Source organism: Trichosurus vulpecula, chromosome 1 (genome assembly GCF_011100635.1).
Source record: "Trichosurus vulpecula isolate mTriVul1 chromosome 1, mTriVul1.pri, whole genome shotgun sequence".
NCBI classification, from domain to species: Eukaryota; Metazoa; Chordata; class Mammalia; order Diprotodontia; family Phalangeridae; genus Trichosurus; species Trichosurus vulpecula.
The window spans coordinates 22,900,971-22,925,915 of NC_050573.1; the positions used below are offsets into that span (position 1 = coordinate 22,900,971).

A 24,945-nucleotide genomic window follows, 5' to 3' on the forward strand; every position below is an offset into this window, starting at 1 on the left:
GATATGTTTTTGCACTGATGGATAGGGGAAAAGATCTGAACAAGATGAGGAAAAAAGATCGCAAAAGATAAAATGAAAAATTTTAATACATGAAATTGAAAATACTTTGCACAAATAAAATAAATGCAGCTAAAATTAGAAGGGAAATGATTAGGAAAAATCTTTGAAGAAAATTTCTCCAATAAAGGTTTGAAATCTAAGACGATAGATACATGGTCATAGGATACGAACATTTTTAAAAGAACATAATTCTCAAAAGAAGAAAAGCAAGCTGTCAACAACCACATGAAAATAATTCTCCAGATTACACTGATAAGAGAAATGTAAATCAAAGCATTGCCAAGATTCTACCTTACGACTATCACCTTGGCACAGATGACAAAAGTGGAAAATGGCAATTGTTGAAATGTCTATTAGAAAGCAGGCAAAACAGTGCTGTGTTGGTGGGCTTAGGATGTGGCTCAAACATTCTGAAAAGCAATTTGGAACTATACACAAAAAGTCACCAAGCTGCACATGCTCTTTGACTCATGATATACTAAGCATATACCACTACTAATAATATGACTCCTAAGCAAATTAGAGTATATGAATGTAATACTATTACACCAAAAGGAATAATGAAAATGAAGAATTCAGAGAAACTTCGTAAGACTTGTAAGAACTGATGCATAGTGAAATGAGTAGAACTAAGGGAACAATTATATAGTGACTATAACATTGTAAATGTTCTGAAATTACTATCCAAACACCCAAATATATTGACAGGTCGCATCCTCAAAACAGGTCCTAGGCAGCTGGTGGCACAGTGGATAGAATGCTAGGTCTGGAGTTAGGAAAAGCTGAGTTCAAATCCAGCCCACACATTTACTAGCTGTGTGACTCTGGACAAGTCACTTAACCTCTGTTTGTCTCAGTTTCCTCCCATGTAAAATGGGGATGATAATAATAGCACCTACCTCAAAGAGTTGTTGTAAGGATAAAATGAGATAATATTTGCAAAAAGTACTTAGCTCAATGCCTGACACATAGTAGGTGCTATATAAATTCTCATTCCCTTCCCCTTCCCAAAGTGTGTCTATCATGTCCACTTAGGGATCTCAAGGTATCTCTGAAAGGTCATCTTTCCTGGTGCTTTAGCTCACGAGCCCCCACCAATGTGTTTCCCATCATCCCATCAGCAGTTTAGAATCATTTGGTCATCTAGACTTAAATAGCTTTTAGAAAGGGATATTTACTAGAGTGATATAGTTAATATTCCCCTAAAAGTGTGTACAGTACATTATACACACAAGCACAGAGTCAGGAGCAAAAGGCTCCCATTTGCTCAAAGTACTCTTCTCCCTTTTGTGAGGTATTCAAGATCATCTCCTTGTGTGTATTGTATGTAGCTTCATTGTTGAGCTCTCTAGAGCTGTGAATCTGTGTCTGGTCTGTCCGCATCCACCAGCCATTTCAGGGATGCTGCAAAGATACCCCTGGGAAGACAAATCCTTCAGACCTCTGAAACTTGAAACATCTTCCTCTGGCAAAAGGAGTGGGTAGAGTGGGGAGGAAACCAAGGCCAAAACCAAAGTGATCTATCCTTCTCTTCCCCCTCCCCACCCCCCCATCCCACCAAAGTCTCTCCTTGAGGGTAGAGTACTGAGAATGCATTCTTTCATTTCGTGGCTTGCTGGAATCTGGATCTGAGCCAGATGCTCAAACGATTTGCGTTCTGAACCGGTCTTCTATTTTATATATGACCCACGGGGCATGATTAAGTTGGAAAACTCCCACTCCAAGTCATCCAGGACATTTACAACTTGATCTAAAGTATTTGATTGGTCGGCTAATTAATTGTCACCTGTTAAGGTATCTAGACACCTCACTGGTTACTTTAGGTGGGATGGGGGTAATTTGTACGATTTATTCAGACAACCCTCCCCTCACATAAAGCAAAACAACAGTTGAAAGACTAAAGAAATGATAAATGTCATGACCAAGCTCAGCTCTTGAGATCTGATGATGAAGCATTTCCCCACTTCTTAGAGGGGTGCAGGATGAAGCACACATCTTAGGACATGGTCAACGTATGAATTTGCCTTGCTTGGCTATGCTAGCTTTTTTTAAGGGTAGTGAAGGAGACAGAATGGGGGGTAGGGAGAGAGGGGCAGTTTGTAATGGCGATGCCAAAAAAAGGAAGAAAGAAAAGTGTCAATGAAGCATTTTTTAAAAATGCACAGAAGCGATCAGAAGGAGATTCAGAAGGCAACACAGTCGGATGAGACAGCTTTGGAACTAATCGCTGAATTGCGCATATACATTTAAAAAAAAACCAAACCAAGCAGTACATAATGAGTCTCGTGGTTTCGTATTCAATTCTCTTTTTCTGTTCTTCTTTTATATATGGAAACATTTGTGTTTGGTGATGTTTATCAAGCTCTGAATAAAAGTTTTTTTAAGTTATAAAAAGAGGAACCCCTCCTTCCAAAGAATATCAGAATTAGGAAGGACCCTAGAGCTTAGAATGTCAGATTTGGGAAAGGCTTTAAAGGGAATGTAAGAGCTGGAAAGGACCTGAGAAAAAATGGCAGAGGATATCGGGACATAGAAAGTTGGGGCTGGAAAGGCCTTGGAGACTAGAATGTTGGCATTCACAGGGCCCTTACAGAGCAGAAAATAGTATATTAGGCCTGAAAGGGAGTTTAGTATGTGGAATGTCAGAGCTGGCAGAGACCTTGGTTGATAAAATGATGATTTTTAGAGTAGGGAGGAGCCACAGAACAATGTCACAACTGGCAGAGTCCTTCAGACTCAGCATGTCAGATCTGGATGGAACCCTAGCACATGAATGACATCAAATGTTAAAACATACAAAGTGCTAGAATGAGTCTCATAGAATGTTGGGGTGCAAAGAGACAGAGATGGGGGCTAAACCTGATTGTTTGGGGAACTCCCAGGTGAAGAGACCTCCCCACCAATGTCTGCAACTTAGAGTTAGAGAGAGTTGCCTAAGGCCCTGAGGAGTTAAGTACCCACACCCTGGGTCTCACAAGTTGGTGTGTATGGAAGGAGGGAATCAATGGGCCTTTAGAAAATGGAACACAGAATGTGAAAAGTGGAAGGTGCCTTAGGACAGAGAGTGTCTGAGGGGAAAGGGAGAGAGAGAGAGAGAAAGGGAGGGAGAGAGAGAGAGAGAGAGAGAGAGAGAGAGAGAGAGAGAGAGAGAGAGAGAGAGAGAGAGAGAGAGCACCTAGAACATAGAACACAGAATCTTAGAGCTAGGAGTCTTAGAACATAGAAGAGAATTCCAAAAGTGAAAGAGGCCTCAGAGCCCCCATATAGAACCCACCCTCTCATTCTATAGAAGAAGAAAAAGAAGGCTGGAGAGGACTGGCTACAAATGAAAAGAAAGAAAAATAGCCAACCATCCTGACACTTTTTAAGAAGTAGCATCTTTGATTAAAACAAAAACTGGTCTGAATAATTGCTTGTCAAATGCTGGTCTGTTGGTGACTAGGAATGACTGGCTCAAGCTTACATGGTGGGTCGGGGCAGAGCAAAGGCTAAAGCTTCTGTCTCTGCTTCCTGGCTTCCCTCAATTCCCCCACAAGTCTCCCCTTCTACAAGAAACCTTTGCCAATCCCCGTTAATTCCATTGCCTTTGCTCCGCTGACTCTCCAATTTGTCCTGTCTCTATCTTGTTAGTATGTAGCTATTCCTATGTTGTCTCCCCCATTAGATCTAGGTGAACTCCTTAAGAGCAGGGCCTGTCTTTTGTCCTTGTTTGATTCTCCAGTGCTTAGCATGGTGCCTGGCACATAGTGGGCACTTAATAAATTTTAGTGGATTGACTTATTGACCCTGAATCAGTAGCTGATAAGTCTAAAGACAGCCAGGCCCCCAGTCTAGCTTTTTCTACCCTCTAAGTTCACCTTCCATCCCTGTACTACAATACAATTTGGAAACACTCTGAAGGTTCACGGCTGCCTGTATTCACTGATTCTAGTTTCTACTCAAAGTGGAAAGCCAGCCAATGCTTGGAGATCCCTTGTCTTTTATTCAGAGACATCAGCCTCTGATTTAACCAGATTGGAGGCTAAGAGAGGCCAAGAATTGAGGGCACTCATTTCTACAATGATTTACGCTTGGTCTGTCAGAAGACTTTTCTCAGGGTTCCTCACCTCCAGTCTTGTTTCTTTTCCAGCTGCCAAATTCATGTTCCTAAGCCTCAGGTCTGATCATTGTCACTCCTGGATCAGTAATCTTCAGTAATTCCTTTCCCTCTAAGAGAAATACCATGGTCTGGCATTTAAGACCTTCTAAAATCTGTCTCCATCCTCTTTCCAGTCTGATCTGGGGCTGCTCACCTATACCTACTCTATGTTCCAGGCAAATTCACTTACTGGCAACTGAGGATGCAGGCACAGTGTCCTAGGGAGACTGTTGTATTTGGGGTCAGAGGATCTGAGTTAGAAGCCTAGCATCACCTTGGGGGAGTCACTTAAACCTTCTGGGCCTTCAGGTTTCACTTCCCTAAGGAGAGGGTTGGTCTATTGGCTGTCCTCCCTGTCTGGAGTGGTCTCTCTTCCTTGTCTCTACCTTTTAGTCTCCCTGGCTTCCTTCAAGATTTAGTTCAAATCCTGACCTATGTTGGAGGCCCTTCCTTATCCCCTCAGCTGCTAATGTTTTCCTCTTTCAGAATACCTCCCATCTCCTCTGTATGCCTCTTGAGTGTACCCAGCTATTTATATGTTCTTTCCCCCATTAGATTGTCAGCTCCTTGAGGACAGGGCCTGTGTGGTGTTTTTTGTCCTTGTAATTCCTAGGACCGGGCATTATATCTTAAACACAGTTAAGACATTACATTTATTGAATGGAATTGAAATGGAATTTACAATTATAAAATATTTTTATATATTATCAAATGAACTAAAGTGTTATTTAAATGTTAGCTATTATCATATTATTGCTAAAACAGTTATTTCTTCCACATCACAACTTTCCCCATTGTGGTTTCAATATATCAGCATAAGAAATTAAATGGGAATTTGGGGGGAGTTTTGCAGAAGCTGCAGATGATGTGAGAAGGCCAGCAGATGACACAGAGCCTATGACCAAACAGTTAACCCAAATTTTACAGTAAGGTCCTGTACACACCCCATCAAAGAAAAAGAAAAAAATTCAGACTTCTTTTCTGGTGTGAAGGGAGGGCCAAACAATTTTATGCATTTTCCAGATGGCAGGGGTGGGGAGAAGTGCCAGCAATACCACCCTGATCTCCACAATGTAGAAGAGATAATTACATATTAATATATTATCATAATATTAATATGATAATCAACAATATGAGAATCTATATACTGCTGTATCAATATACTGATATCACTGTGTCAATATTATAATATATACCACTTGATAATACAACAATTAATATAATAATATATTATTATAGCGGCTAGGTGGTGCCACAGTGCCTGGGTGCTGCGCCTGGGGTCAGGAAGACTAATCCTGAGTTCAAATCCGGCCTCAGACACTTACTGGCTATGTGACCCTGGGCAAGTCACTTCACCCTGTTTGCCTCAGTTTCCTCACCTATAAAATGAGCTGGAGAAGGAAATGGCAAATCACTCTAGTAACTCTGCCAAGGAAACCCCAAATGGGGTCATAAAGAGTCAGACACGACTGAAACAACTCAACTATTATTATGATATGGACATGGAGCAGGAAGGAACCTTAGTGATCACCTGGCTCAACTCTTTTATTTTACATAGAAGGAAACTGAAGCCTAGACAGGGGAACTAATTTTCTGGTTGGGGAGCTGGTAACTGGAAGTGGCAGAGAGGTAGGGTTAGAACCCAAGCCCTCTGACTATAAACCCAGCACATCATGGTGCCTCTCTACTGGATGGTTCTTCCCTGAGCTATTTAAACTCTTTTCCACCACAAGACCCCCATCCCCACCTGTGAGTGATGGCAAACATCTGCAAACATCTGGGAGACAGGGTGCTCTGGCCAGGGGAAAGCCAATGAGCCAGGGTTAAAATAACAGGAGAGCAGGGCCAAACAAGATTAGACACCTTGCTGCCAGGGTCATCAGCCCCGAGCTCTAGCCCGGTGATTAGCTACGAGCTCTGCGGAAACCCTTGCGGAAGCCACCATCCAAACCTATCTCCAGCCAGAGTTTCTCAGGAGGAAGGGGAATGATGCTGACCTAAAAATGGACAGAAGGATGATATCTTGCATCGAGGCTTTAGGGACGCAGCAGTTGTGAATTTCACAGTCTGTTAGCTCAGCCACAGGGTAAATCGAGTGAGCTGCTTAAAATCCTGAAATATCCAAAGAAACTGGGTTGTCGATTCACTTACTAAGCCAGAAGCCAGGAGCTGGGTTCTGATCTGAGCTCAGCCATGCTATGTCACCCTGGGCCTCAGTTAACTCATCTGTAAGATGGGCTAGATGATCTCTAGGGCACTCTACATCTCTGACTTCCTCTACTCTAAGGAATCTTCCAGCTTGGATATTCTCAGTTATGTGGTCCCTTCTGGTTCTAATGTTTTATGTTATAAAAATCTTCCCAATATCAATAATATCGTTAATATCAATAATTAATGCAATTAATATTAATATCAATTAATAGAAAAATAGCAATATTAAGAGTGATAATATCAATTAATACTTAATAGTAATAATGATATTGATAATATTAATTATCAATAATAATACCTAGCATTTATAAAGTGCTTTGAGTTTGCAAAGTCTCATTCACCCTCACAATAACCCTGGGAGGCAGGGGCTATTAGCATCCTCATTTTAATGATGAAGAAACTGAGGCAGACTGAGGTAGGGCTCGGGGTTACACAGTATGTATCTGAGGCAGGTTTGGGGGATTCTTGGTTCTATCATCCCTTCAAGCTCTAATGTTCTGTGGCCTAAGGGCCTCCCCAGCTCTGTTCCCTTCCCAGGTACTGGTTACATGGTATTTCTCAGTTCTAAGGCTCCTCTCAGTTCTGGCCTTCACCTCCCAGCTTGAACATCCCATGGTTGTACTGAGTTAGAAGGAAGATACGTAAGAAAAAGTCATGGAGGTTTGAAATACTAGTTAAAAGGGGAAGGGAACATTTATTGGATACCTACTATATGCCAGGCAGTGTGCTAAGCACTTGACAGATGTTACTGAAGGATAACAAATGCTAAGTTACCCATGGCAAAACCACAAGAAGGGCCTAAGAACAGGGAATGTCAGAGGTGGGAGGGACCTTAGAACAAAGATTGTCAGGGCTGAGAGGGGCCTTAGAACAGGGAATGTCAGAGCTGGGAGGGACTTTAGAACAGGGAATGTCAGAGCTGGGAGGGGCATTAGAACAGGGAATGTCAGAGCTGGGAAAGGCCTTAAAATGGAATGTCAGAGCTGGGAGGGGCCTTAAGGATCATCAAATCCAACTTAACTTACAGAAGGGAACGTTGAAGCCCAGGTAACCGTCTAGTCAATGAAAAAGGCAGCATCAGAACCCTGGAGTACTGAGTCCTCACCCATTGTCCTTCCCTTACTCCATTCCGCCCCCTCCTCCCATGCCCAGCTGAATGGAGGTACCCTTCTTAAAGATTGAGGTGAAAGGTTAAGCTGGGTTTGGAATTGGGGGACCTGTGTTTGAATCCTAATGCACTACCTGTGTGACCTTATGCAAGTTACTACCATTCTTTGAGCCTCAGTTTCTCCCTTTGTAGAATAGCCAATGGGATGAATGGGATAGCATCCATGATCTCTTCCAATTCCTGATCCTGTGGAATCCATCTGGCTTTTTCTTTCTGGCTTTATCTGGCAGAGCTAGGCAGAGCCAGCCGTCTGTACCAGCTTAATGCCTCTTCCTAATTAAGACTTTCTCTTTCTAGAGGGTCGAGAAGGAAAAGGGAATGATTGAGAGAAATGTCAGGCCAATCCCTCTACCCACTCCATAGTCATAGCTCATTGCTTCCAATTACTTTCAGCATAACTTGGCATTTCCACCATGCTGAGCAGGTTTCAGGTCAGCTCATCTTGTCTATGATAAATCTAACTGATATGGGGCCTCTTTAGTAATTTTCACCGGGCCAATGACTGATGTGTGTTCTCCTCAGAATGAAACTCTTGACATATGTAGATTTCAACGCATCTGAGTGGCGTCTGGAACAGCATACGAAAGGAGGAGAGAGACTTAGCCAGAAATAAAGCAGGAGCCCAATTAGAACGGAAGGAGGCCTACCAGACACTGCCTGACACCTAGAACACTGGACGTGGGATTTCAATATTCAAATGGAATGGATAACCTGCCTCCGAAAATTTTCTTTATATCTCTGAAGGATATTGGTCAACTACAGAGAGTCCAGATGACAGAGACCAAGATGGTGAAGGTTGTGGGTGTTTCATATGGCCTGGAGAAGAGAAGGAAGGAGAAGGACTTGCCATGGACAAAAGTAAGTCCGAGGTCAAGAAGCTACAGGTCAACATGGTAAGGAAGAACAAGCAAGTCTCTGAGGTAAAGACAAACTAGGGCCAACAGTACAGAAGGTCAAGTGATTCAAAGACAGAGCCTTCATGAGCTGGGGGCACCTAGAGTTATAGACTTAGAGATGGAAAGACCCTCAGAGGCCATTCAGTGCAGCCCACTCCCTTTATAGATGAGGAAAGTAAGGCATTGAGAGGTTAAGGGACTTCCTCAAGGTCACACAGGTGGTAAGTGGCAGCGGCAGGGTTTGTCCTCATTCCTTCTGACTCCAAAGTCAGCAATATTCTTTCTACTGTAATCCACTGCTTGTCTAAGTTTGAAGATCTGAGAGCACCGAGACAGGGAAAAAATAGCTGCATTTGGGTAAGCAAAGTCATTGCTAATGTAGGCAGGAGTCTCGGTATTTCTTAGAATCTAAAGTGAGAAGGAATCATTTGTTCCCACTTTCTCATTTTACAAAGCCTGTTTCTAATCTATCTTTCTAGACTAATTTCACATTTTTCTCTTTCATGCACTCTATGATCCAACCAAATTGTCCTGGTATTTTTCTGTACACAGCATTCTACCTCCCACTTCCTGTCCTTAGGACCCATGCCCAGGATACTCTCCATCCCTGTAATTCCCCTAGGAATCCAGACTTCCCTTTGAAGCTCAATCCAAGAGGCTTGAATCTCCCAAGTTTTCTATGCTCTTCACCCAAATTTTGTGTCTAATTTGAACATGTTCCCCTCTTCTAAATCTCTCCCTCCCCAGTGGCATATAAGCTCAAATGAAATGTTTATTTTTGCATTTCCAGAACCTAGCTCCATTCCTGGCGCATAATAGGTGTCTAATAAATACTTCTTAAATGTAATGGAATTGAATATTGGCTCAATTTTGATATCTCCATGCTTCAGGCTACCCCTCTGCCAAATGCACTGTAGTCACATGAATCTCCTTAGGGGAGATGTTGAGATTTCTCGATCTCCTATAGGAAAAACAATTCTGGCAAAGGCCATCCCTCCTTCTACAGCTTGTAGTGGACATGGAAAGCTCCATTTTCCTCTTCTTGATCCAAGCTTCCTGTTTTGGTCATGCTAGAATGGTGTACCTAAGGGGTGTGACCTCTAAACAGGTAAATAGGGCCTGGGTTCTTACCCTTGTGCCATTTTCCTGACTGTTGATGCTGCCTCAGCTTCCTCTGAAAGAACGCCTCGGCTCTCCACTGGGGGCCCTTGCTGTTTAATTGCTGGGTTGATGAAGAACGTGATTAAGGAATTTCTTCAGGCTGGGATGGTGTGTGGAGCGAATAGCATCTTCCTGGTCTCTCTTCATCTTGTCTCCCTGTGGTGCCCAGAGCAACCCCAGGCGCCTCTCCTGCAGAGGACCCCATCTTCCCCGGCACCCCGGGATCCAAAGTTCTCCCCACTTAAAGGCTGCTGAAGGCTGTTAAGCTGTTAAGTAGACCCTGCTCCCCTCTGGGGTGGGGGTAGTGGGGTGAAAACCAAGTGCATGCTGCATTGGGTCAGGAATTCATCTCATTATGACTCACATTAATCGAATATGTTGGTTTCGGTTGCTGAGCTCTGAATAAGTTAATCAAGGACAGATTGGATTGATGCCTCCTGATTCTACAGGCAGCCCTGCTGTGTGTGTGTGGGTGGGGGCTGGGTTTCCTGTTTCCTTTTCTTTCTTGTCTCTTTTCTTTGTTGAGGCAGTGTTGCCTAATGGATAGAGTGCTGGACTTGAGGTCAGGAGAACCCATGGAATTTGAGAGTTTGCAAGAACTTCAACAAATCAGACTGAAAAGGAAACTCTACTCTAACATCCCACCATCAGTGGTGATCCAGCCTCTTGTTTGAAGACTTCATGGATGGGGAGCTCACCACCTCCCCAGGTAACTCCTCTCCCAGCAACTGCCATGGTTAGGAAGTTTTTTTCAGACATCAAGTCTATATTCGCCTCTTGTTGCTTCCATACATAAGAATTGCCACAACTAGGTTTTGGGTTTGGTTTGTTTTTTTTTGGAGGGGGGAAGGCAGGGCAACTGGAATTAAATGAGTTGCCCAAGGTCACACAGCTAGTAAGTGTGTCAAGTGTCTGAGGCCAGATTTGAACTTAGATCCTCCTGACTCCAAGGCCGGTGCTGTACTCACTAGGTCACTTAGCTACCCCTCGCCACAACTAGCCTTGCCCTTGGGGTCAAGGAGAACAAATCTAAAGTCTCTTCTACAGGACGGCTTCTCAAATACCTGAAGACAGTCACTGTACTCCTCCCTGGTCATGTCTTCTCTAGATTAAAAATGCCCCAGTTCCTTCAAGTGATCTTAACAGAACCCAGACACAAGGCACTCCTGGCCACCTTCCTCTAGACACTCTCTGGGTTATCTGTGTCCTGCTTAAACCATGGGGTCCCAAGCTAGATGTCCTACTAGAGATGAGGTCTGAGGAGGCCAAGCCCAGGGGCAACATTAGCACCCAGTTCTTGGGAATTCTCACCTAATGCAGCTCCAGGATCATGGGTATAAACCTGGAAGATCTGGCCTCAGATCTGGCCTCTGACAGTGACCAGCTGAGTGAGCACAAGCTGTTCCTTGGATACCCCTTACCCTCAATTTCCTCATCCCTAAAATGGGGAGAATAATTGCTTCTACCTCATAGAATTGTTCTGAAGCTCTAAGGAGATCATTTATGTGAAGAAATTGGAAAGCTGGAAAGCATCATGTAAATGTCAATGATCATTTTTCTTCCCTTCCTTCCCTCCTATCTCTCCCTACTTCCCTTCTTCCCTTCCTCCCATCCTCCTCTCTTCTTTCTTTCTGTTTCCTTCCTTCCTTCCTCCCTCTCTCTACTTCCCTTCTTCCCTTCCCTCCTCTCTTCTTTCTTTCCCTTTCCTTCCTTCCTATCTCTCCCTACTTCCCTTCTTCCCTTCCTCCCATCCTCCTCTCTTCTTGCTTTCCCTTTCCTTCCTTCCTCCCTTCCTTCTCTCCCTCCTTCCTTCCTCCCTCCCTCTCTCTACTTCCCTTCTTCCCTTCCCTTCTCTCTTCTTTCTTTCCCTTTCTTTCCTTCCTCTCCCTACTTCCCCTCCTCCTTTCCTTTTTCCCTTCCTCCCTTCTCTCCTCTCTTCTTTTCTTTCCCCTTCCTTCCTTCTTTTCCTTTCTTCTTTCTATATCCTTTCCTTCTTTCCCTCCCTTTCTCCCTTCCTCTTTTCCTTCTAAATGGAGGAAAAAAACCACAAATATTCATTAAGGTTTTTTGTAAAGTGCTTTGTAAACTAAAAGGAAGGAAGAAGGGAACCTGTATTTATTAAACGCTTATTATGTGACAAGCATTGTGTGAAGCAGTTTACAAACATTATCTCCTTAAAAGGATGAAGGTAATAGAAATTATAATTATCAGGATCCCAGGACCTAGAGCTGGAAGGGAACTTGGAGGTCATCTAGACCTACCCCACCCCACCCCCTGCCCAACTACCTAAGTTTGCAGAGGAAGCCCCTGAGACTCAGAGGAAGGAAATCATTTGCCAGAGGTCTTTCAGTGAGAAAGTACCTGGGGGAGTTGGGATTCCAAGCCTTCAGCCCTGGGCTCCCAGATCTCTCCACTCTGCCCCTTCTAATGTTTAAGCACCCATGCTCTGTCCAGCACAGGGCCCTCCCTGATGCCCAGGTTGGAGTCAGAAAGACAACTTCCCTTCTGAATGACTGAGCCTTCCTGCCTCAGATTCCTGGGGATTTTTCAGAAGGGGCCAACCAGAGCTATCGGCTGCCAACACAGCTAAGAGCCATTCGGACAGTGGGGGAGAATGTGGGATGTGACCTTGACCTGCAGCTTCTCATCTCTCCCCACAACAAAGCCCTCCTTGCTCATCCACCCAGCCTTCCTCACTAAGAGTTAGAAGCCATTTTCCCAGAGGTTAATAACAGTGGACATGGTACATATGGCTGGAAATGAGAACTCAGGAGATTTTTTTGCAGTGACTGACAGTTTATTCTCACTAACCATCTGGTTGAGATTCGGGAAATGTCGATTCTAATTAATCTAATGAATTGCAGCCATTAATACTGTTTTCCAGTGGGTGCTGTGGATGAAGCTGGGCAGAACAAGATGGGGCAGAGTTGGGCCCTGTAGTGGGAGAAGGTACTGGGTTTGGTCTGGGAAGCTGGTTTGGTCCCCAGCTGGGAAGCTGGGGTTTGCTCTTGGCACCAAGTTCATGGTCACTGGGGCCAGGAGGAAGCAGGCACCTTCTCATTAAGCACCAGGTATATCAGCTGGTCACCCCAAGGTACAAATGTCCAGTTTGTGAGTTTCATCTCTGGTTGGCCCAACAAATTTGGCCCTGTTCCATGGTTAAATGCCGGAAGCTTTACATTGGCCATCTGTCTCACAAATGTGGGCTGCCCATGAAAAGTGGACCAGGAGAAAGAGTGAAGATAAGCCATCTCAACTGCTGGTGGGAGTACAACAAAGAGCCTCAAAGTAAATTACTTACTGGCACTGAGTCATCTCCATGTATGAAAGAAGGGTGGGGCGCTCCATTGACTTCAGGTCAAGAAGCATCAATGGGAAACTGACAAGCAGTTCCTGGATGGGCTTAGTTTTCACAGCCATTCAGAGAAGGCACGCCAACAGGTCTGCTAGAGCCAGATGTCTATGTCACTGAGTTCTGTTTAATCAACTTGGACCAGTGAGCTCCTTCATCCCATACCTAACATGGTATTCTGTGTAATGAGACTTTCATAATTGCTCCCTTGTGCCCAGGACATTACGGTTTATGAAATGATTTTCATATCTCTCATCTCACTTAATTTTTGAAACAAGGTAGGGATCAGAGGTTTGGAAGCTGGAGGGGGTCATGGAGATCATTTTTCCAACGTCCATATTTTATAAAGGAGGGAACTAAGCCTAAGAGAAGGGCCCTAGGATCATTTATTTTTGTTCTTGTATCTCCACTGTGATACCTAGCACACGAGTGGTGATAATATTAATGCTAGTATAGATATTAATACTTATGTGATGCTCTAAGATTTACAAAGCGCTTTACAAACATTATCTCGTTTGAGTCTCACAACAACCTGGGATGTAGGTACTATTATTATCCCCATTTTATAGATGAAGAAATTGAGGAGTACAGAGGTTTAGTGACTTACCAAGGGTCATACAGCTACAAAGCATTTGAGGCTGGATTTGAACTCAGGTCTTCCAGTACTCTAAAGTAACAATCAGGATTTGAATTCAGGTTCTCTGACTCCAAATTCAGCACATTTTTCTAGTATAATATGTTGCCTCTGGGTGGCTTTAAGCTGCAATGTGGACTCAGAGGATTCCCCTGCATTCCTGCACCTACCTTATTCATTTACTGCTCCACTCACTTATTCACTCACTAATTCCTTCCATCATCTGTTCCCTCATTGACTCGCACAGTTATTCACTAATTTATTCATTCATTTATACATGAATAAACATTTACAGAGCCCCCTACCTAGTGCTTGGTTGTTGTCCTTCATCCTCAAAGAGGACCAAAACGACACCACCACGCTAGAGTCAAGTTTCTATGTGTCTGACTCTGGCTGATCAGACCAATATGAGCTTGGAATGCTCTACCACAGGTGGGGCACAGATAGTCCATGTGAACATTTGGGGTGGACACTCCAAGTCTTCTCATCCTGCGTTTCCTTTGAGCTGTTTCAATTCTGCTTTGCTCATAGAGCACAGCACCTTCTCTGATGTGGGCATGCCATGCTGAATGATCCTGTGCCAGTGTTTCCCATGTCACACAATCAATTCCAAAGTTCTTGAGAGAAACCTTGAGAGTGCCCTTGTATGGCTTCTGACCACCATGTGAGCACTTGCCCAGTGTGAGTTCTCCATAAAATAATCTTTTTGGCAACTGAATGCTTGGCAGTTTAGTTCAAGTAAGGACCTCAGTGTCTGTACCTTATCCTGCCATGTGATCTTCAGAATCTTCCTAAGACAATTCAAATGGAAGCAAAGGAAGGATAAAGACCTCACCCCTACCCTCAGGGAGTAGATAAGACCCAGGCACAAATTACTAATACAGTAAGAGTTTGAGCAGAGTTTGCTAGCACAGTTAGAAACAGGATACTTTTGGAGTCTCCTTCTCCAAAGCCTGAAGGGGGGGAAATGGGGCACAAATCAGTGGCACAGCCAAGGCTGGGGAGATTCTCAGGCTTTGGGGGTTGGGGGGAGTCATCAGGTTTGAAAGGTGTGATCAGGGCTGAGGGTTGAGCCCATGGTTGAAGCTCTTTGGTTTTTATGACTGAGACACAGGAAGCTTCTGTAGACTCATGTGACCTCTGATCCAGCTTGGGACAGCTAAGGGCACAGAGATCTTGTACTTGCAACCCCCCAGCCCCCAAGGCCAGAATGCTCCTTCCTTAACTTCTGCCTCTGGGCTTCCTTCAAACAGGTTACAGATGTCACCTTCAGCAAGAGGTCTTTCTCAGTCAGTGACTGGACCATCCACCTAATGGCTAGATTTTAGGCCCTCCGGGCTCAGTGTGAATGTTCACAGTCACAGTTTCTTTTTAACCAGCAACCCCGAGGGTCTTCCCCTCCCAGTTTGATTTTTTTTTTAATTAAAGTGGCCATCCCATGACTCACTTCTTAAAGAGGCCTATTCACTGAATGTCACTCAAAGAGAGAACCTGAAAAGGCCTTAGCCTAAAAGGGCCAAAGTCTCACCATGAATCCTGGGCCATCTCCAGTCATCCTGTTGAATATCAGGCCGCTGGACCCAGATGGCTCTAAAGGAGAAAGTGAGGCTGGTGACCTTGCACAGCCCTCCCTCACTCAAATCAAAGTCACCATGGAAAAGAGGTGGTCACCTATTGTAGACAGCCTTCTGAAGGAGCTTAGTCAAAAAGGGAGATAAGATAAATGACAGTAGCTGGGGGGGATGGATGGATGGATGAAGGGAGAATTCTTTGAGGATGGGGGCCAGGGACTTGAGAGAAAAGGACAGTGCAGAGTTGACCTGGTTCACCAAGGAGTCAAGAAGGAGAAGGGAAGAGAGTATAGACAGGGCAGAAATGATGGGCTGGGAAAGAATGGGGGGAGGGGAGCAGAAAGATTGGAGGTCCCAAGGAGGCAGAAGAGCAGGATTTGCAGGGGCAAGGCAGAGGAAGTGGTAAAATAATAAGAGCTTATGATCGGATAAGGGAATTCCATGAACATGGAATTTTGTATACTTGTGACCAATGGCAAGCTGAAGGCGATGACCATTCTCTGTGGGGTGGAGGTGGGGTCATGGGAAATGAGTAAGTTGAGGAACAGGAGGTTAGAGTGTTTAAGAGAGTCAATATGTGCAGTGAAGTCCCCTGGTATGAAGACAGGAATTTAGAAGGAGAGAAAGACTGTGAGCCAACTACTAAATACATTGAGGCGGGAAAGAGTGTCCTGGAGGTCTGTGGACAATAGCTGCAAGGATTTTGATTGGTAGATATGGATTGAGTGAACCTCAAAGGACAAGATGGGGGTAGAGGATGAGCCTGGAAGTGGCCATTGGGAGCAAGGGAGTTTTAAGTGCCCTACCTTAACCAGTGAATTGTGGGAATGAATGAAAGTGTAACCTGTGCTTGGGTGAGCAGCAGGAGAGGCTGTGTGTCATCAGGAGGGAGCCAGGTCTCAGTGAGTGCCAAAAGGTAGAAGGCATAAGAAAAGAAGAGATTTAAAGACAGACAACCATCAATTTATGGAAATAAGGACGTTTCATCTGGCAGTGAAAAGACTGAAGCAAGATGTGATGGCACTCTCCAGGCATCTCTTTAGACTGTTCGGGATCATTTAATTCAACTCTTTCCTTTTACAGATAGGGAAACTGAGGCCTGAAGATCTGAAGTGAGGTCACAAATGGAACTGAGAATTTAACCCTTTTGTTATTGTTTAGTCATGTCTGACTCTTCTGGATGACCTTAAATCTAACCAATCAAGAAGTCTTCATTAAGTACTTATTTTGTGCCAGGCACAGTGCTGAGAGCTGGGGTTACAAAGACAGCCATCGACAATGTCCTTGCTCTCAGGGAGCTCACATTCTAATGGGGAACAATTGGGATATATTTGGGATCAATGGGGGGTAGTCCAGTGACCACTCCACAAGGCCATCCTACCCCTCTCCAAAGGGATGCTTCGAACAACCAGCCCCTGGTACTTCTCCCCAGTCCATTTCCCCCTTCACAGAACAAATGGTGTTATGCCTGTCTCAGGTAACAGAGAACAAAGGCTAAGACAGGATCATAGGATTTAGAATAAGAAGAGACTTTTCAGATCAAATTCAATTAGCTCTCATTTTTATAGATAAGGAAACCGAGGCCCAGAAGAGTTAAGGTCACACCATTAATAATCAGCAGAAGGAGCATCTGAACCTTGGTCTTCTGCCTTCACAGTGTGGCCACCTCTCTTTGGCCCCCACCCTCCTCCTTCTTCCATTTACCTCACCCTTGGTCACAGCCTTCTTACCTCTTTCTTCCTCTTTCTCCCTGAGGACTCTCCCTTTGAGGGCCCGGCTCCAGGTCCCACCGTAGTCTCCCAGCCTGCCCCGCTCTGGTGAATCCTTGGATGAGGGGCTCTTGAGCCAAGGGCCATATCTTCGGACAGCATTTGGAGACTCAGGGGTCTCCCGGAAGCCCCTGTCCAGGTGCGGGAGGTCCTGGTATGGCAGCTCAGCTCCCTCAGGAGCACTGGCGGCTGGGTTGGGCTCATTCTCAGCCACAGCGGGTTGGCCCACAAAGCCTGTATGCAGGAAAACCAGGCTTCCAGCCGTCAGGTAGAGAGCCACCAAGGTAAAGAAACGGACTGGTTTCCTACGAAAATACCGCTGGAACTTGACCCAGAGTTTGGCCATAGCAGGTTCATTCCGGACTCACCTCTTGGGATCTAGTTGTAGGGCTCAAAGAGGGAAGGAGTCATGTGGTAGGGGACTGGGAGGGGAGAATTTCCACCCAAAGCAGGAAGCTCTAGACCCAAGGTAGGTCTAGATGGGTGTACTGGTTGATATGGCTTGGATAAGACTAGGAATAGCTTGTAGTCTCTAGAGTGTGGACTAACACAGTCAAGGCCAAGACCTCTTTCCAAGGAAGATTTTCAGGTTGAAATGACAAAGAACGGTCTAGCAGGACTCTTAGCTCATCTCCAACACTGGCTGAAGATGGGTCCCTGGAATCTTCAAGGAAGGAGAAACTAGAAAAGGTGAGTGGGCTTCTGCTTGGGCTTCTGCTGGACGTTTTGAGCTAAGGAAAGAAGGATGCTGTCCTTAGAACATATCAGGGTTATACTCCTTTTGCTACATTTTGATTCTTCCCCTCTGAAAAGTCTGGAGAAGGAGGGATCTTGTTAAGGAAAGGCAGGCAGCTTGAAAGTTAATTGGCTGGTTCAAGTTTCTTCTCCCAACTTCTCAGCCTGGGATTGTAGGGACATTTATCCAGAGGGCTGGTATTTTTGGCCCTCTCCACGGAGGGTAAAGGTTCAGTGAACTCTCCCAGGTGCACACTAGCAATGGAAAGCTTTGTTAACAGATCTCCATGCATCCACGTCCCAGGGTCAGGTGCCTACAAAGTCAACAAAAACACTTATCAGAGGTGGACTCATCTACCTCAAGGCTGCAAAAATGCAAACATTTCCCAACAATGCAAAGATAGGGGCTGGGGAACAGGAATTTGAAATTAGATGTCTTGGGTTCAAATATTGGCTCTATGACCTTGGGCAAGTGACTTAAGCTCTATGGGCCTCAGTTTCTTTCTCTGTTGGATTGGATTGAACCAATCAATCAACAAGTGCCTACTATATAGCAGACACTATGCTTGGCACTGGGGGAATACAAAGAAAAGCAGGTTAGCATTCTTCACACACCACCATGACTCATAGAAAGTTGGAACTGAACTTCTATTCTCTCACTCCACAGAAGGTGAAACTGAGGCCCAGAGAAATGAAATGTCTACTCACAGTCACACAGCAGATGCATGGCAGAGCCAGGACTCAGGGTTACAGAATGCTGTATATGGTCTACAACCCAGCGACTGGTTACTTTAAGGGAAATGAAGGCTGATGATTGGAAGGGCAGTGTCTGACCATCCAGCGTCCTGTTCTCAGCCCCTGAGCACTAAAACACAGCCTATTTTTAGCTCTACAGAAAAGCATTGGAGCACAAACCCCATTAAAGAGCCCTGACAGATCCCCTCCACCCAAAGGGTAAACACAGAACATCATTCTGGGGGCAGCCACTCCCTCCCCTGAGCAGGTAATTTGGGAGATGACTCAGAGTGCCTTTCCATTGTCTGAATGGGGTCCAAGTGCTAGGAACTGGACACAGCACTAGACCTCACCTTATTTTATGTGCCACTCAAAGACTGCCTGCTTTGGACAATTGGACTTCCCAGGGTCCCTAGATTGACTTGAGAAAGCAGAGGGTCCCCTCAGACCTCAGAAACTCTGGTGAGCTTCCCACACACTCTGGGGGAGCAAGGACTAGGAGCTAGAATGCAGCATGATTCTCAGGATTTAACCTCACCGAACTGTGCCTTAGAATTTCTCCTTAGTACACACACACACACACATAAACACATGCATGTCCACACATATGCACATAACACATGCACACATGAACACACATGTACTTGTCCAGCTGTTTTGGATTGTTAATGCTGCTGTTTGATCTGAGCCTATGATTTCATTGGTTTTGGGGAAACCCCCAGTGAGAAAATTCTCCACACTAATTCAGATCAGAAATTCATTTATAGCTTAAGCTCTTAGGTCCTGGGCATTTGAAAGTCAAATTTTCTATTCAGCTCTGGTCTTTTTATCAAAAATGCTTGAAAGTCCTCCATTTTATCAAATATCCACTTTTCCCTCAGAAAAATTATGCTCAGTATCATATTCCAAGCATCCTGATCCTTAATGTAGAAACTGCTAAATCTTGTGTTACCTGACTGTGGCCCCACTATATTTGAATTCTTTCTTTTTGGCTGCTTACAATATTTTCTCGATCTGGAGCTCTGGAATTTTGTTATGATATTACCAGGAGTTTTCATTTTGGATCTCTTTCAAGAGGTGATTAGCAGATTTCTTCCATTTGCATTTTACCCTCTGGTTCTAAAATATCAGGGCAGTTTTCCTTGATAATTTCTTGAAAGATGATGTCTAGGCCCCCCCTTTTTTTTATCATAGCTTTTAGTCCAATAATTCTTAAATTATCTCTCCTGGATCTATTTTCCAGGTCAGTTGTATTTCCAATTAACTATTTCACATTTTCTTGCATTTTTTCATTCTTTTGATTTTGTCTTATTGTTTCTTGATGTCTCATAAAGTCATTAGCTTTCACATGCCCAATTCTAATTTTTAAGGAATTATTTTCTTCAGCGAATTTTTGTATACCTTTTTCTATTTGTCCAATTCTTCTTCTCATGGCATTCTTCTCTTTATTGGATTTTTGTGCCTCTTTTACCACTTGCTCTATGCTGTTTTTTAAGATGTTATTTTCTTCAGTATTTTTTGTGCCTCCTTTTACTAAGCTGTTGATTCTTTTTTTCATTATTTTCTTGCATCACTCTCATTTCTTTTCCCAATTTTCCCTTTACTTCTCTTACTTGATTTTTAATTTTTTTTTTATTTTTAGTTTACAATACTCAGTTCTACATAATTTGGAGTTCCAGATTTTCTTCCCTCCCTCTCCTGCTCCCTCCCCAAGATGGCATGGAATCCCATATAACTTCCACGTATAACTTCGCATTGAATTAATTTACACACTAGTCAAGTTGTGGAGAAGAATTATGACCAATGGAATGAATCATGTCTTACCTGATTTTTAAAATCCTTTTTGAGCTCTTCCTGAGACTTCCTGGCCTGAGACTAATTCATGTTTTTTCTTTGAGGCTTTGGATGTAGCAGTTTTGACTTTGTTGTCTTCTGAGTTTGTGTCTTGACCTTCCCTATCACCACAGTAACTTCCTATAGTCAGGATCTTTTTCTGCTGTTTGCTCATTTTTTCCAGACTATTTCTTGACTTTTAACCATATGCTTAAGTGGGGCTTTGCTTTCAGAGTGGAGGGGGCACTGTCCCAAGCTTCAAGCAGTTCTTCCAAGGTGGTATGATACAAGGAGAGCTGTGTTTACCTGGCCTCTGCTCTGGTCTGTGAGCAATCACAAGCACTCTTTTTTTTTGCCGCAGAACTGTGACCAGGTTCCCTGTTCCCCTTGCACTTGGAAGCTCTGAGGTGCTAGTGCTCTTCCTCACTCTGGGACCGATATCAAGAACTGTGACCTAGATCCAAGTATGGGCAATATAACAAAGTCTGCCTCTACTGCCTGGAAAGAGAACCCTGTAATCTTTTTCTGACCAGTTGTCTGACCCCCACTTACTGTGTGCTGAGATATCTGGAAATTGCCACACTGCTATTAATCCTGTTGCCTCCAAGGTCTGTTCCTGGTTTGCTGGGGGGCCATCTGTGCTGGAGCAATCTGTACTGGGCTGCACTCCACTATAAAATGCTGGCGCAACAGGCCTTTCCTGGGACCTTCTACTTATGCCCCAGGCAAGGCCTACTTGGTCATTGTTTGGGCCCTGATTGGCTTAGAATGAATGTAAATAGCAATTCTTTCTGTTTTAGGCAGAAACCAGGAGGGTCTTCCCCTCCCAGATCATTTTTTTTTTAAAAGAGACCATTCTTTGCCTCATTTCTTATTTAAGCCTTAATAACTGAATGGGCACTGCCTCAGTCAAACTGAGACCTGTTAGAGCTTGAAAAGGCAAGGTCCCCACTGTATCCTGGGCCCTCTCCAGTTACCCTGATCTATATCTGGCCACTGGACCCAGATGGCTCTGGAGGAGAAAGAGAGGCTGGTGACTTTGCACAGCCCTGCCTCACTTAAATCCAATCCACTTGAATGTCATGGCATCACCTCCCTGATGTCATGGTCCTCTGTGAGAATGAAGCACAAACAGCAAGCAAGCCAAGCTTCTAATTTGTCTTGGGCTGGAAAATTGTTTCACCTCATCCTTTTGCAGGTTCTGCCACTCCAGAATTTGTCTTGAGGCATTGTTTAAAGTTTTTTGGAGGGGTTTTGGAGAGAGAGATCAGGCAAGTTCCTGCCTTTTGTCCATTATCTAGGCTCTATCCCCAAATACTGAGCTTTTAAAGTGCGTGTGTGCGCGCGTACATGCGTGTGCGTGGACATGTGTGTAGGGTGGGGGAAAGAGGGTGTGGACTCCATTACAGAGTGTTTTTAATAGCATGAATAATGTCCAGAGGATTACAAAAGAAACCAGTCAACCAATACTGAAATACAATTTTCAGAATATGTATTTTTTAAAAACAAGTTTGCAAAGCCTGGGTCTAAGAACTTTGCTTTTTCCTAGGATGCTGAAAAGAGGGTAAACTATGAAATTGTAAAGTCTTTAGGGCTAGAAGTCACCCAAGATGTCCCCCTGATAGGTATGGACCCCTGGGAAACCACCCTCCCTTTCATGGGGTACAGACCCTGGGAAACCCCACCCACCCACCCTGAACTTCCTTGGAACTCTCCCATGTGGCCCTGGTAGTCCCTGAAACTCATTTCAGTATAATCCTTTTAACTGCCCTTTCTTTGTGGCCTGTGCCCAAACCTCTAATTCTCTGTTACTTCTATCCTAGCCCAAGCCTTCTTTAAGCCAAAGACAAGGTTTATTAGAACACTGATTGTGTGGGCAAGATTTTAAGAATCCACACAATTGTGACACTAGTATTGACAAACAGGCCAGACTAAATCTAAGCCATTCGCCAGACTCTTATGGATTCTGAGCAATTTAATGGGGGCAAGGTGGACCTTACATACAGAAAGACTGTGAGAAGGATCTAAGAGTGGCCTAGTAGTCTGGGGTGACTGGGAAGGAACAGAAGGACCAGGAAGGGCCGGGTGTCCCAGGCGAGTGCCAAGGACCTGGGTCAGGTGGAAGGAGTCTAGATGGAATTAGGGATGGGAAGTGAAGGGCTGGGCTAGGTTAGAGGTAACAGAGAATTGGAGGTTTGGGCTGAGGCCACAATGAAAGGGCAGTTAAAAGGATTATACTGAAATGAGCCTCTGGGAATGCCAGGGCCATATGGGAGAGTTCAAGGGTAGTTCAGGGTGTGTTCTGGGTGGCAGTGGGTGGGGGGAGGTGGGGCGTTGCCAAGGTCTGTACCTGGTCATTACTTTGCCTAGTGACCGCAGCCAAGTCACTTATGTCTCAGGGTCGTGAGTACCACCAATGCACATTTGGAGCAGGATTAGAGGGCCATAGTACGATGGTGATTTTTTTCCCCAAAGGGTCACTTCTAACATTCCAGGTTCGAAAAGACTCTCCCAACCCTGACAATGCCTTCTGAAGTCCCTTCCCAGCTCTGACATCTTCTGTTCTAAGGACCCTCCCAGTTCTGATATTCTCTGTTTTAAGTTCCCTCCTCCCCCAAATCCGGTCTTGTATTTTCTAAGGTCCTTTCTAGCCACAACATTTGAAGTTCCAAGTTCTTCGTGTTTACATCCCATGGTTCAAGCAGGCTCTGTCCCTGTAAGGACATCCTCCTGTCTCCGTTGCCTTCTGCATTTCATGCAGATTGTTAGCACTGGGCTGAGCCCAGGCTGCCCTTGCCCTCTGCTCCCAGGTTGGCTCTCTCACCTTACTGTCTTCCCAAACTCACAGTCCACTGCCTTCATCCAGTTCCATTTATCCCGCTAAAAAGTGAAGGAAATAAATGGGGATACTAAGTGCCATTAGCTTAATGGCCTCAAACGCCCTTACCATCTGTCGTGACTTAATTAAATAAAAAAGGAAATATTGACGGAGCATATGGTGCACATTATAAATAAATATTTTAATTTTGTTTCTTTGGGTAATGATTCTGATGCTTCTTGCCCCAGGGTGCAAACGTTATGGCCAGTCACTTGTTGCCGGATGCTGGGGAAGCGGAGGCTGGAGGCCATGGGGGAGGATTCTGGCTCAGGAGGCTGAACAGTTGGGATAGTGCCGTTTGGGGGAAATCTGGAGTTTGGTGCCTAATTTTGCGTGCTGACTATGTGGAAGGAATATCGTTGACCAGCTGGAACTATTAGGAGGAGGTCTGTTGTAGGGGGTGGGGGTGGGGCGCTCCTCACAAAAAGTAGAGAGAGTCCAGAGCAGTGAAACCAGGATCTAGAGGGCTTGCAATTCATTCAGCTCAGCATCAGTCAAAGAAAATTAGGAATGTGGGGCACAGATTTCTGCTTTATATAAGAAGGGGCTTTCTAATAATCACAGCTGTCCAAAGTTGTAATAGAATGTGTAAACAGGTAGAGAGTTCACTGCCACTGAAGGTATTCAAATGGAAGCTGAATGATCCCTTTTTAGGGATATTGTACAGGTATAAAGATTAGAATAGATTACCTGCAGGGGTTTTTTCCAACTCAGACATTCTGTGTTCTGAGACCCCTCCCAGCTCCGACATTTTGTCATCCAAGAGTCTTCATAGCTTTGACATCCTAGGTTGTAAGGCCCTAGGAGTGACCTCTGTTGTAGGTTCCTTCCACCTCCGAAATTTTAGGTTCTGAGGTCCTTCAGTCCTAACATTCTCTGTTCTAAGATTCCTCCCAGCTCTGACACTCTGTGGTCCAAGAGCCTTTACAGCTTTGACATCCTAGGTTGTAACATCCTAAGAGTGACCTCTGTTCTAGGTTCCTTCCACCTCCGAAATTTTAGGTTCTGAGGTCCTTCAGTCCTAACATTCTCTGTTCTAAGACTCCTCCCAGCTCTGACATTCTACTTCCTAAGATCTAACAAGAAGGAGTTTGGGGCAATGAGCTGGAGGACTTCCTATACCCGAAGCTCCTACCTGAGCATGGCTGGGTTGAGGCTGAGCCAAGGTAGAGCCAAGGATTAAACTGAGAAGCCTCCAGCTTTCTCAGAAGCTCAATATGGCCACAGACACAACCTTCAAGGAAACCCTTGCAAAGCCGGAGCTTTGGAAGCCCTGGCATTAACAGCCCAAAGACAGGCCTGTTTTTCCTTTTGAACGCAAGCAGGGAGGGCCATTTTCTCAGCTGGGAACTGAGCGGAGCCCAAATCTTCCTTTCGGGTTCAAAAGAAGAGGTGAAGAGTCTGAAGGAGGGTCTTAAATCACCATCATTAAGCCATCTGGAGCTCATCCCTCTCCACTAGGAACTGCTGTGTCTCAGGTCAATTAGTGCACATTTGCATATATTTCATTAATACCTCTGCTAATTGTCTAGAGGAGATAATGGACTCATCTTATTGTTTCCAGTCAGGGAATGTTTACCAACATCAACAGCTAAATGGCACCCCAGGCCTAGGCCCCCCCTCAGCCCAGCTGCCTCTGGGGAAGGGTAGAACTGTCCCATAGAACTGAAAATGTCAGAGCTGGGGAAGGGGGGCCTTAGAACTGGGGCTGTCAGAGCTGGGAGGGGCCTTAGAACAGGGAATGTCAGGGCTGGGGAGGGGCCTTAGAATAGGGGCTGTCAGAGCTGGGAGGGGCCTTAGAACA

The 24,945-nt window shown here is 44.7% G+C and overlaps 1 protein-coding gene across 1 annotated transcript in view; it reads right to left on the reverse strand.

Moving 5' to 3' along the window:
* The window catches only part of WSCD2 (WSC domain containing 2), a 150,399-nt gene that overhangs the window by 60,239 nt on the left and 65,215 nt on the right, over positions 1 to 24,945 (reverse strand). Inside the window, exon 2 of the mRNA XM_036745806.1 lies at positions 16,901 to 18,009. Coding sequence (XP_036601701.1) covers positions 16,901 to 17,306 — 406 coding nt within the window. The 5' untranslated portion in view covers positions 17,307 to 18,009. The remainder of the gene's footprint in view (positions 1 to 16,900; positions 18,010 to 24,945) is intronic.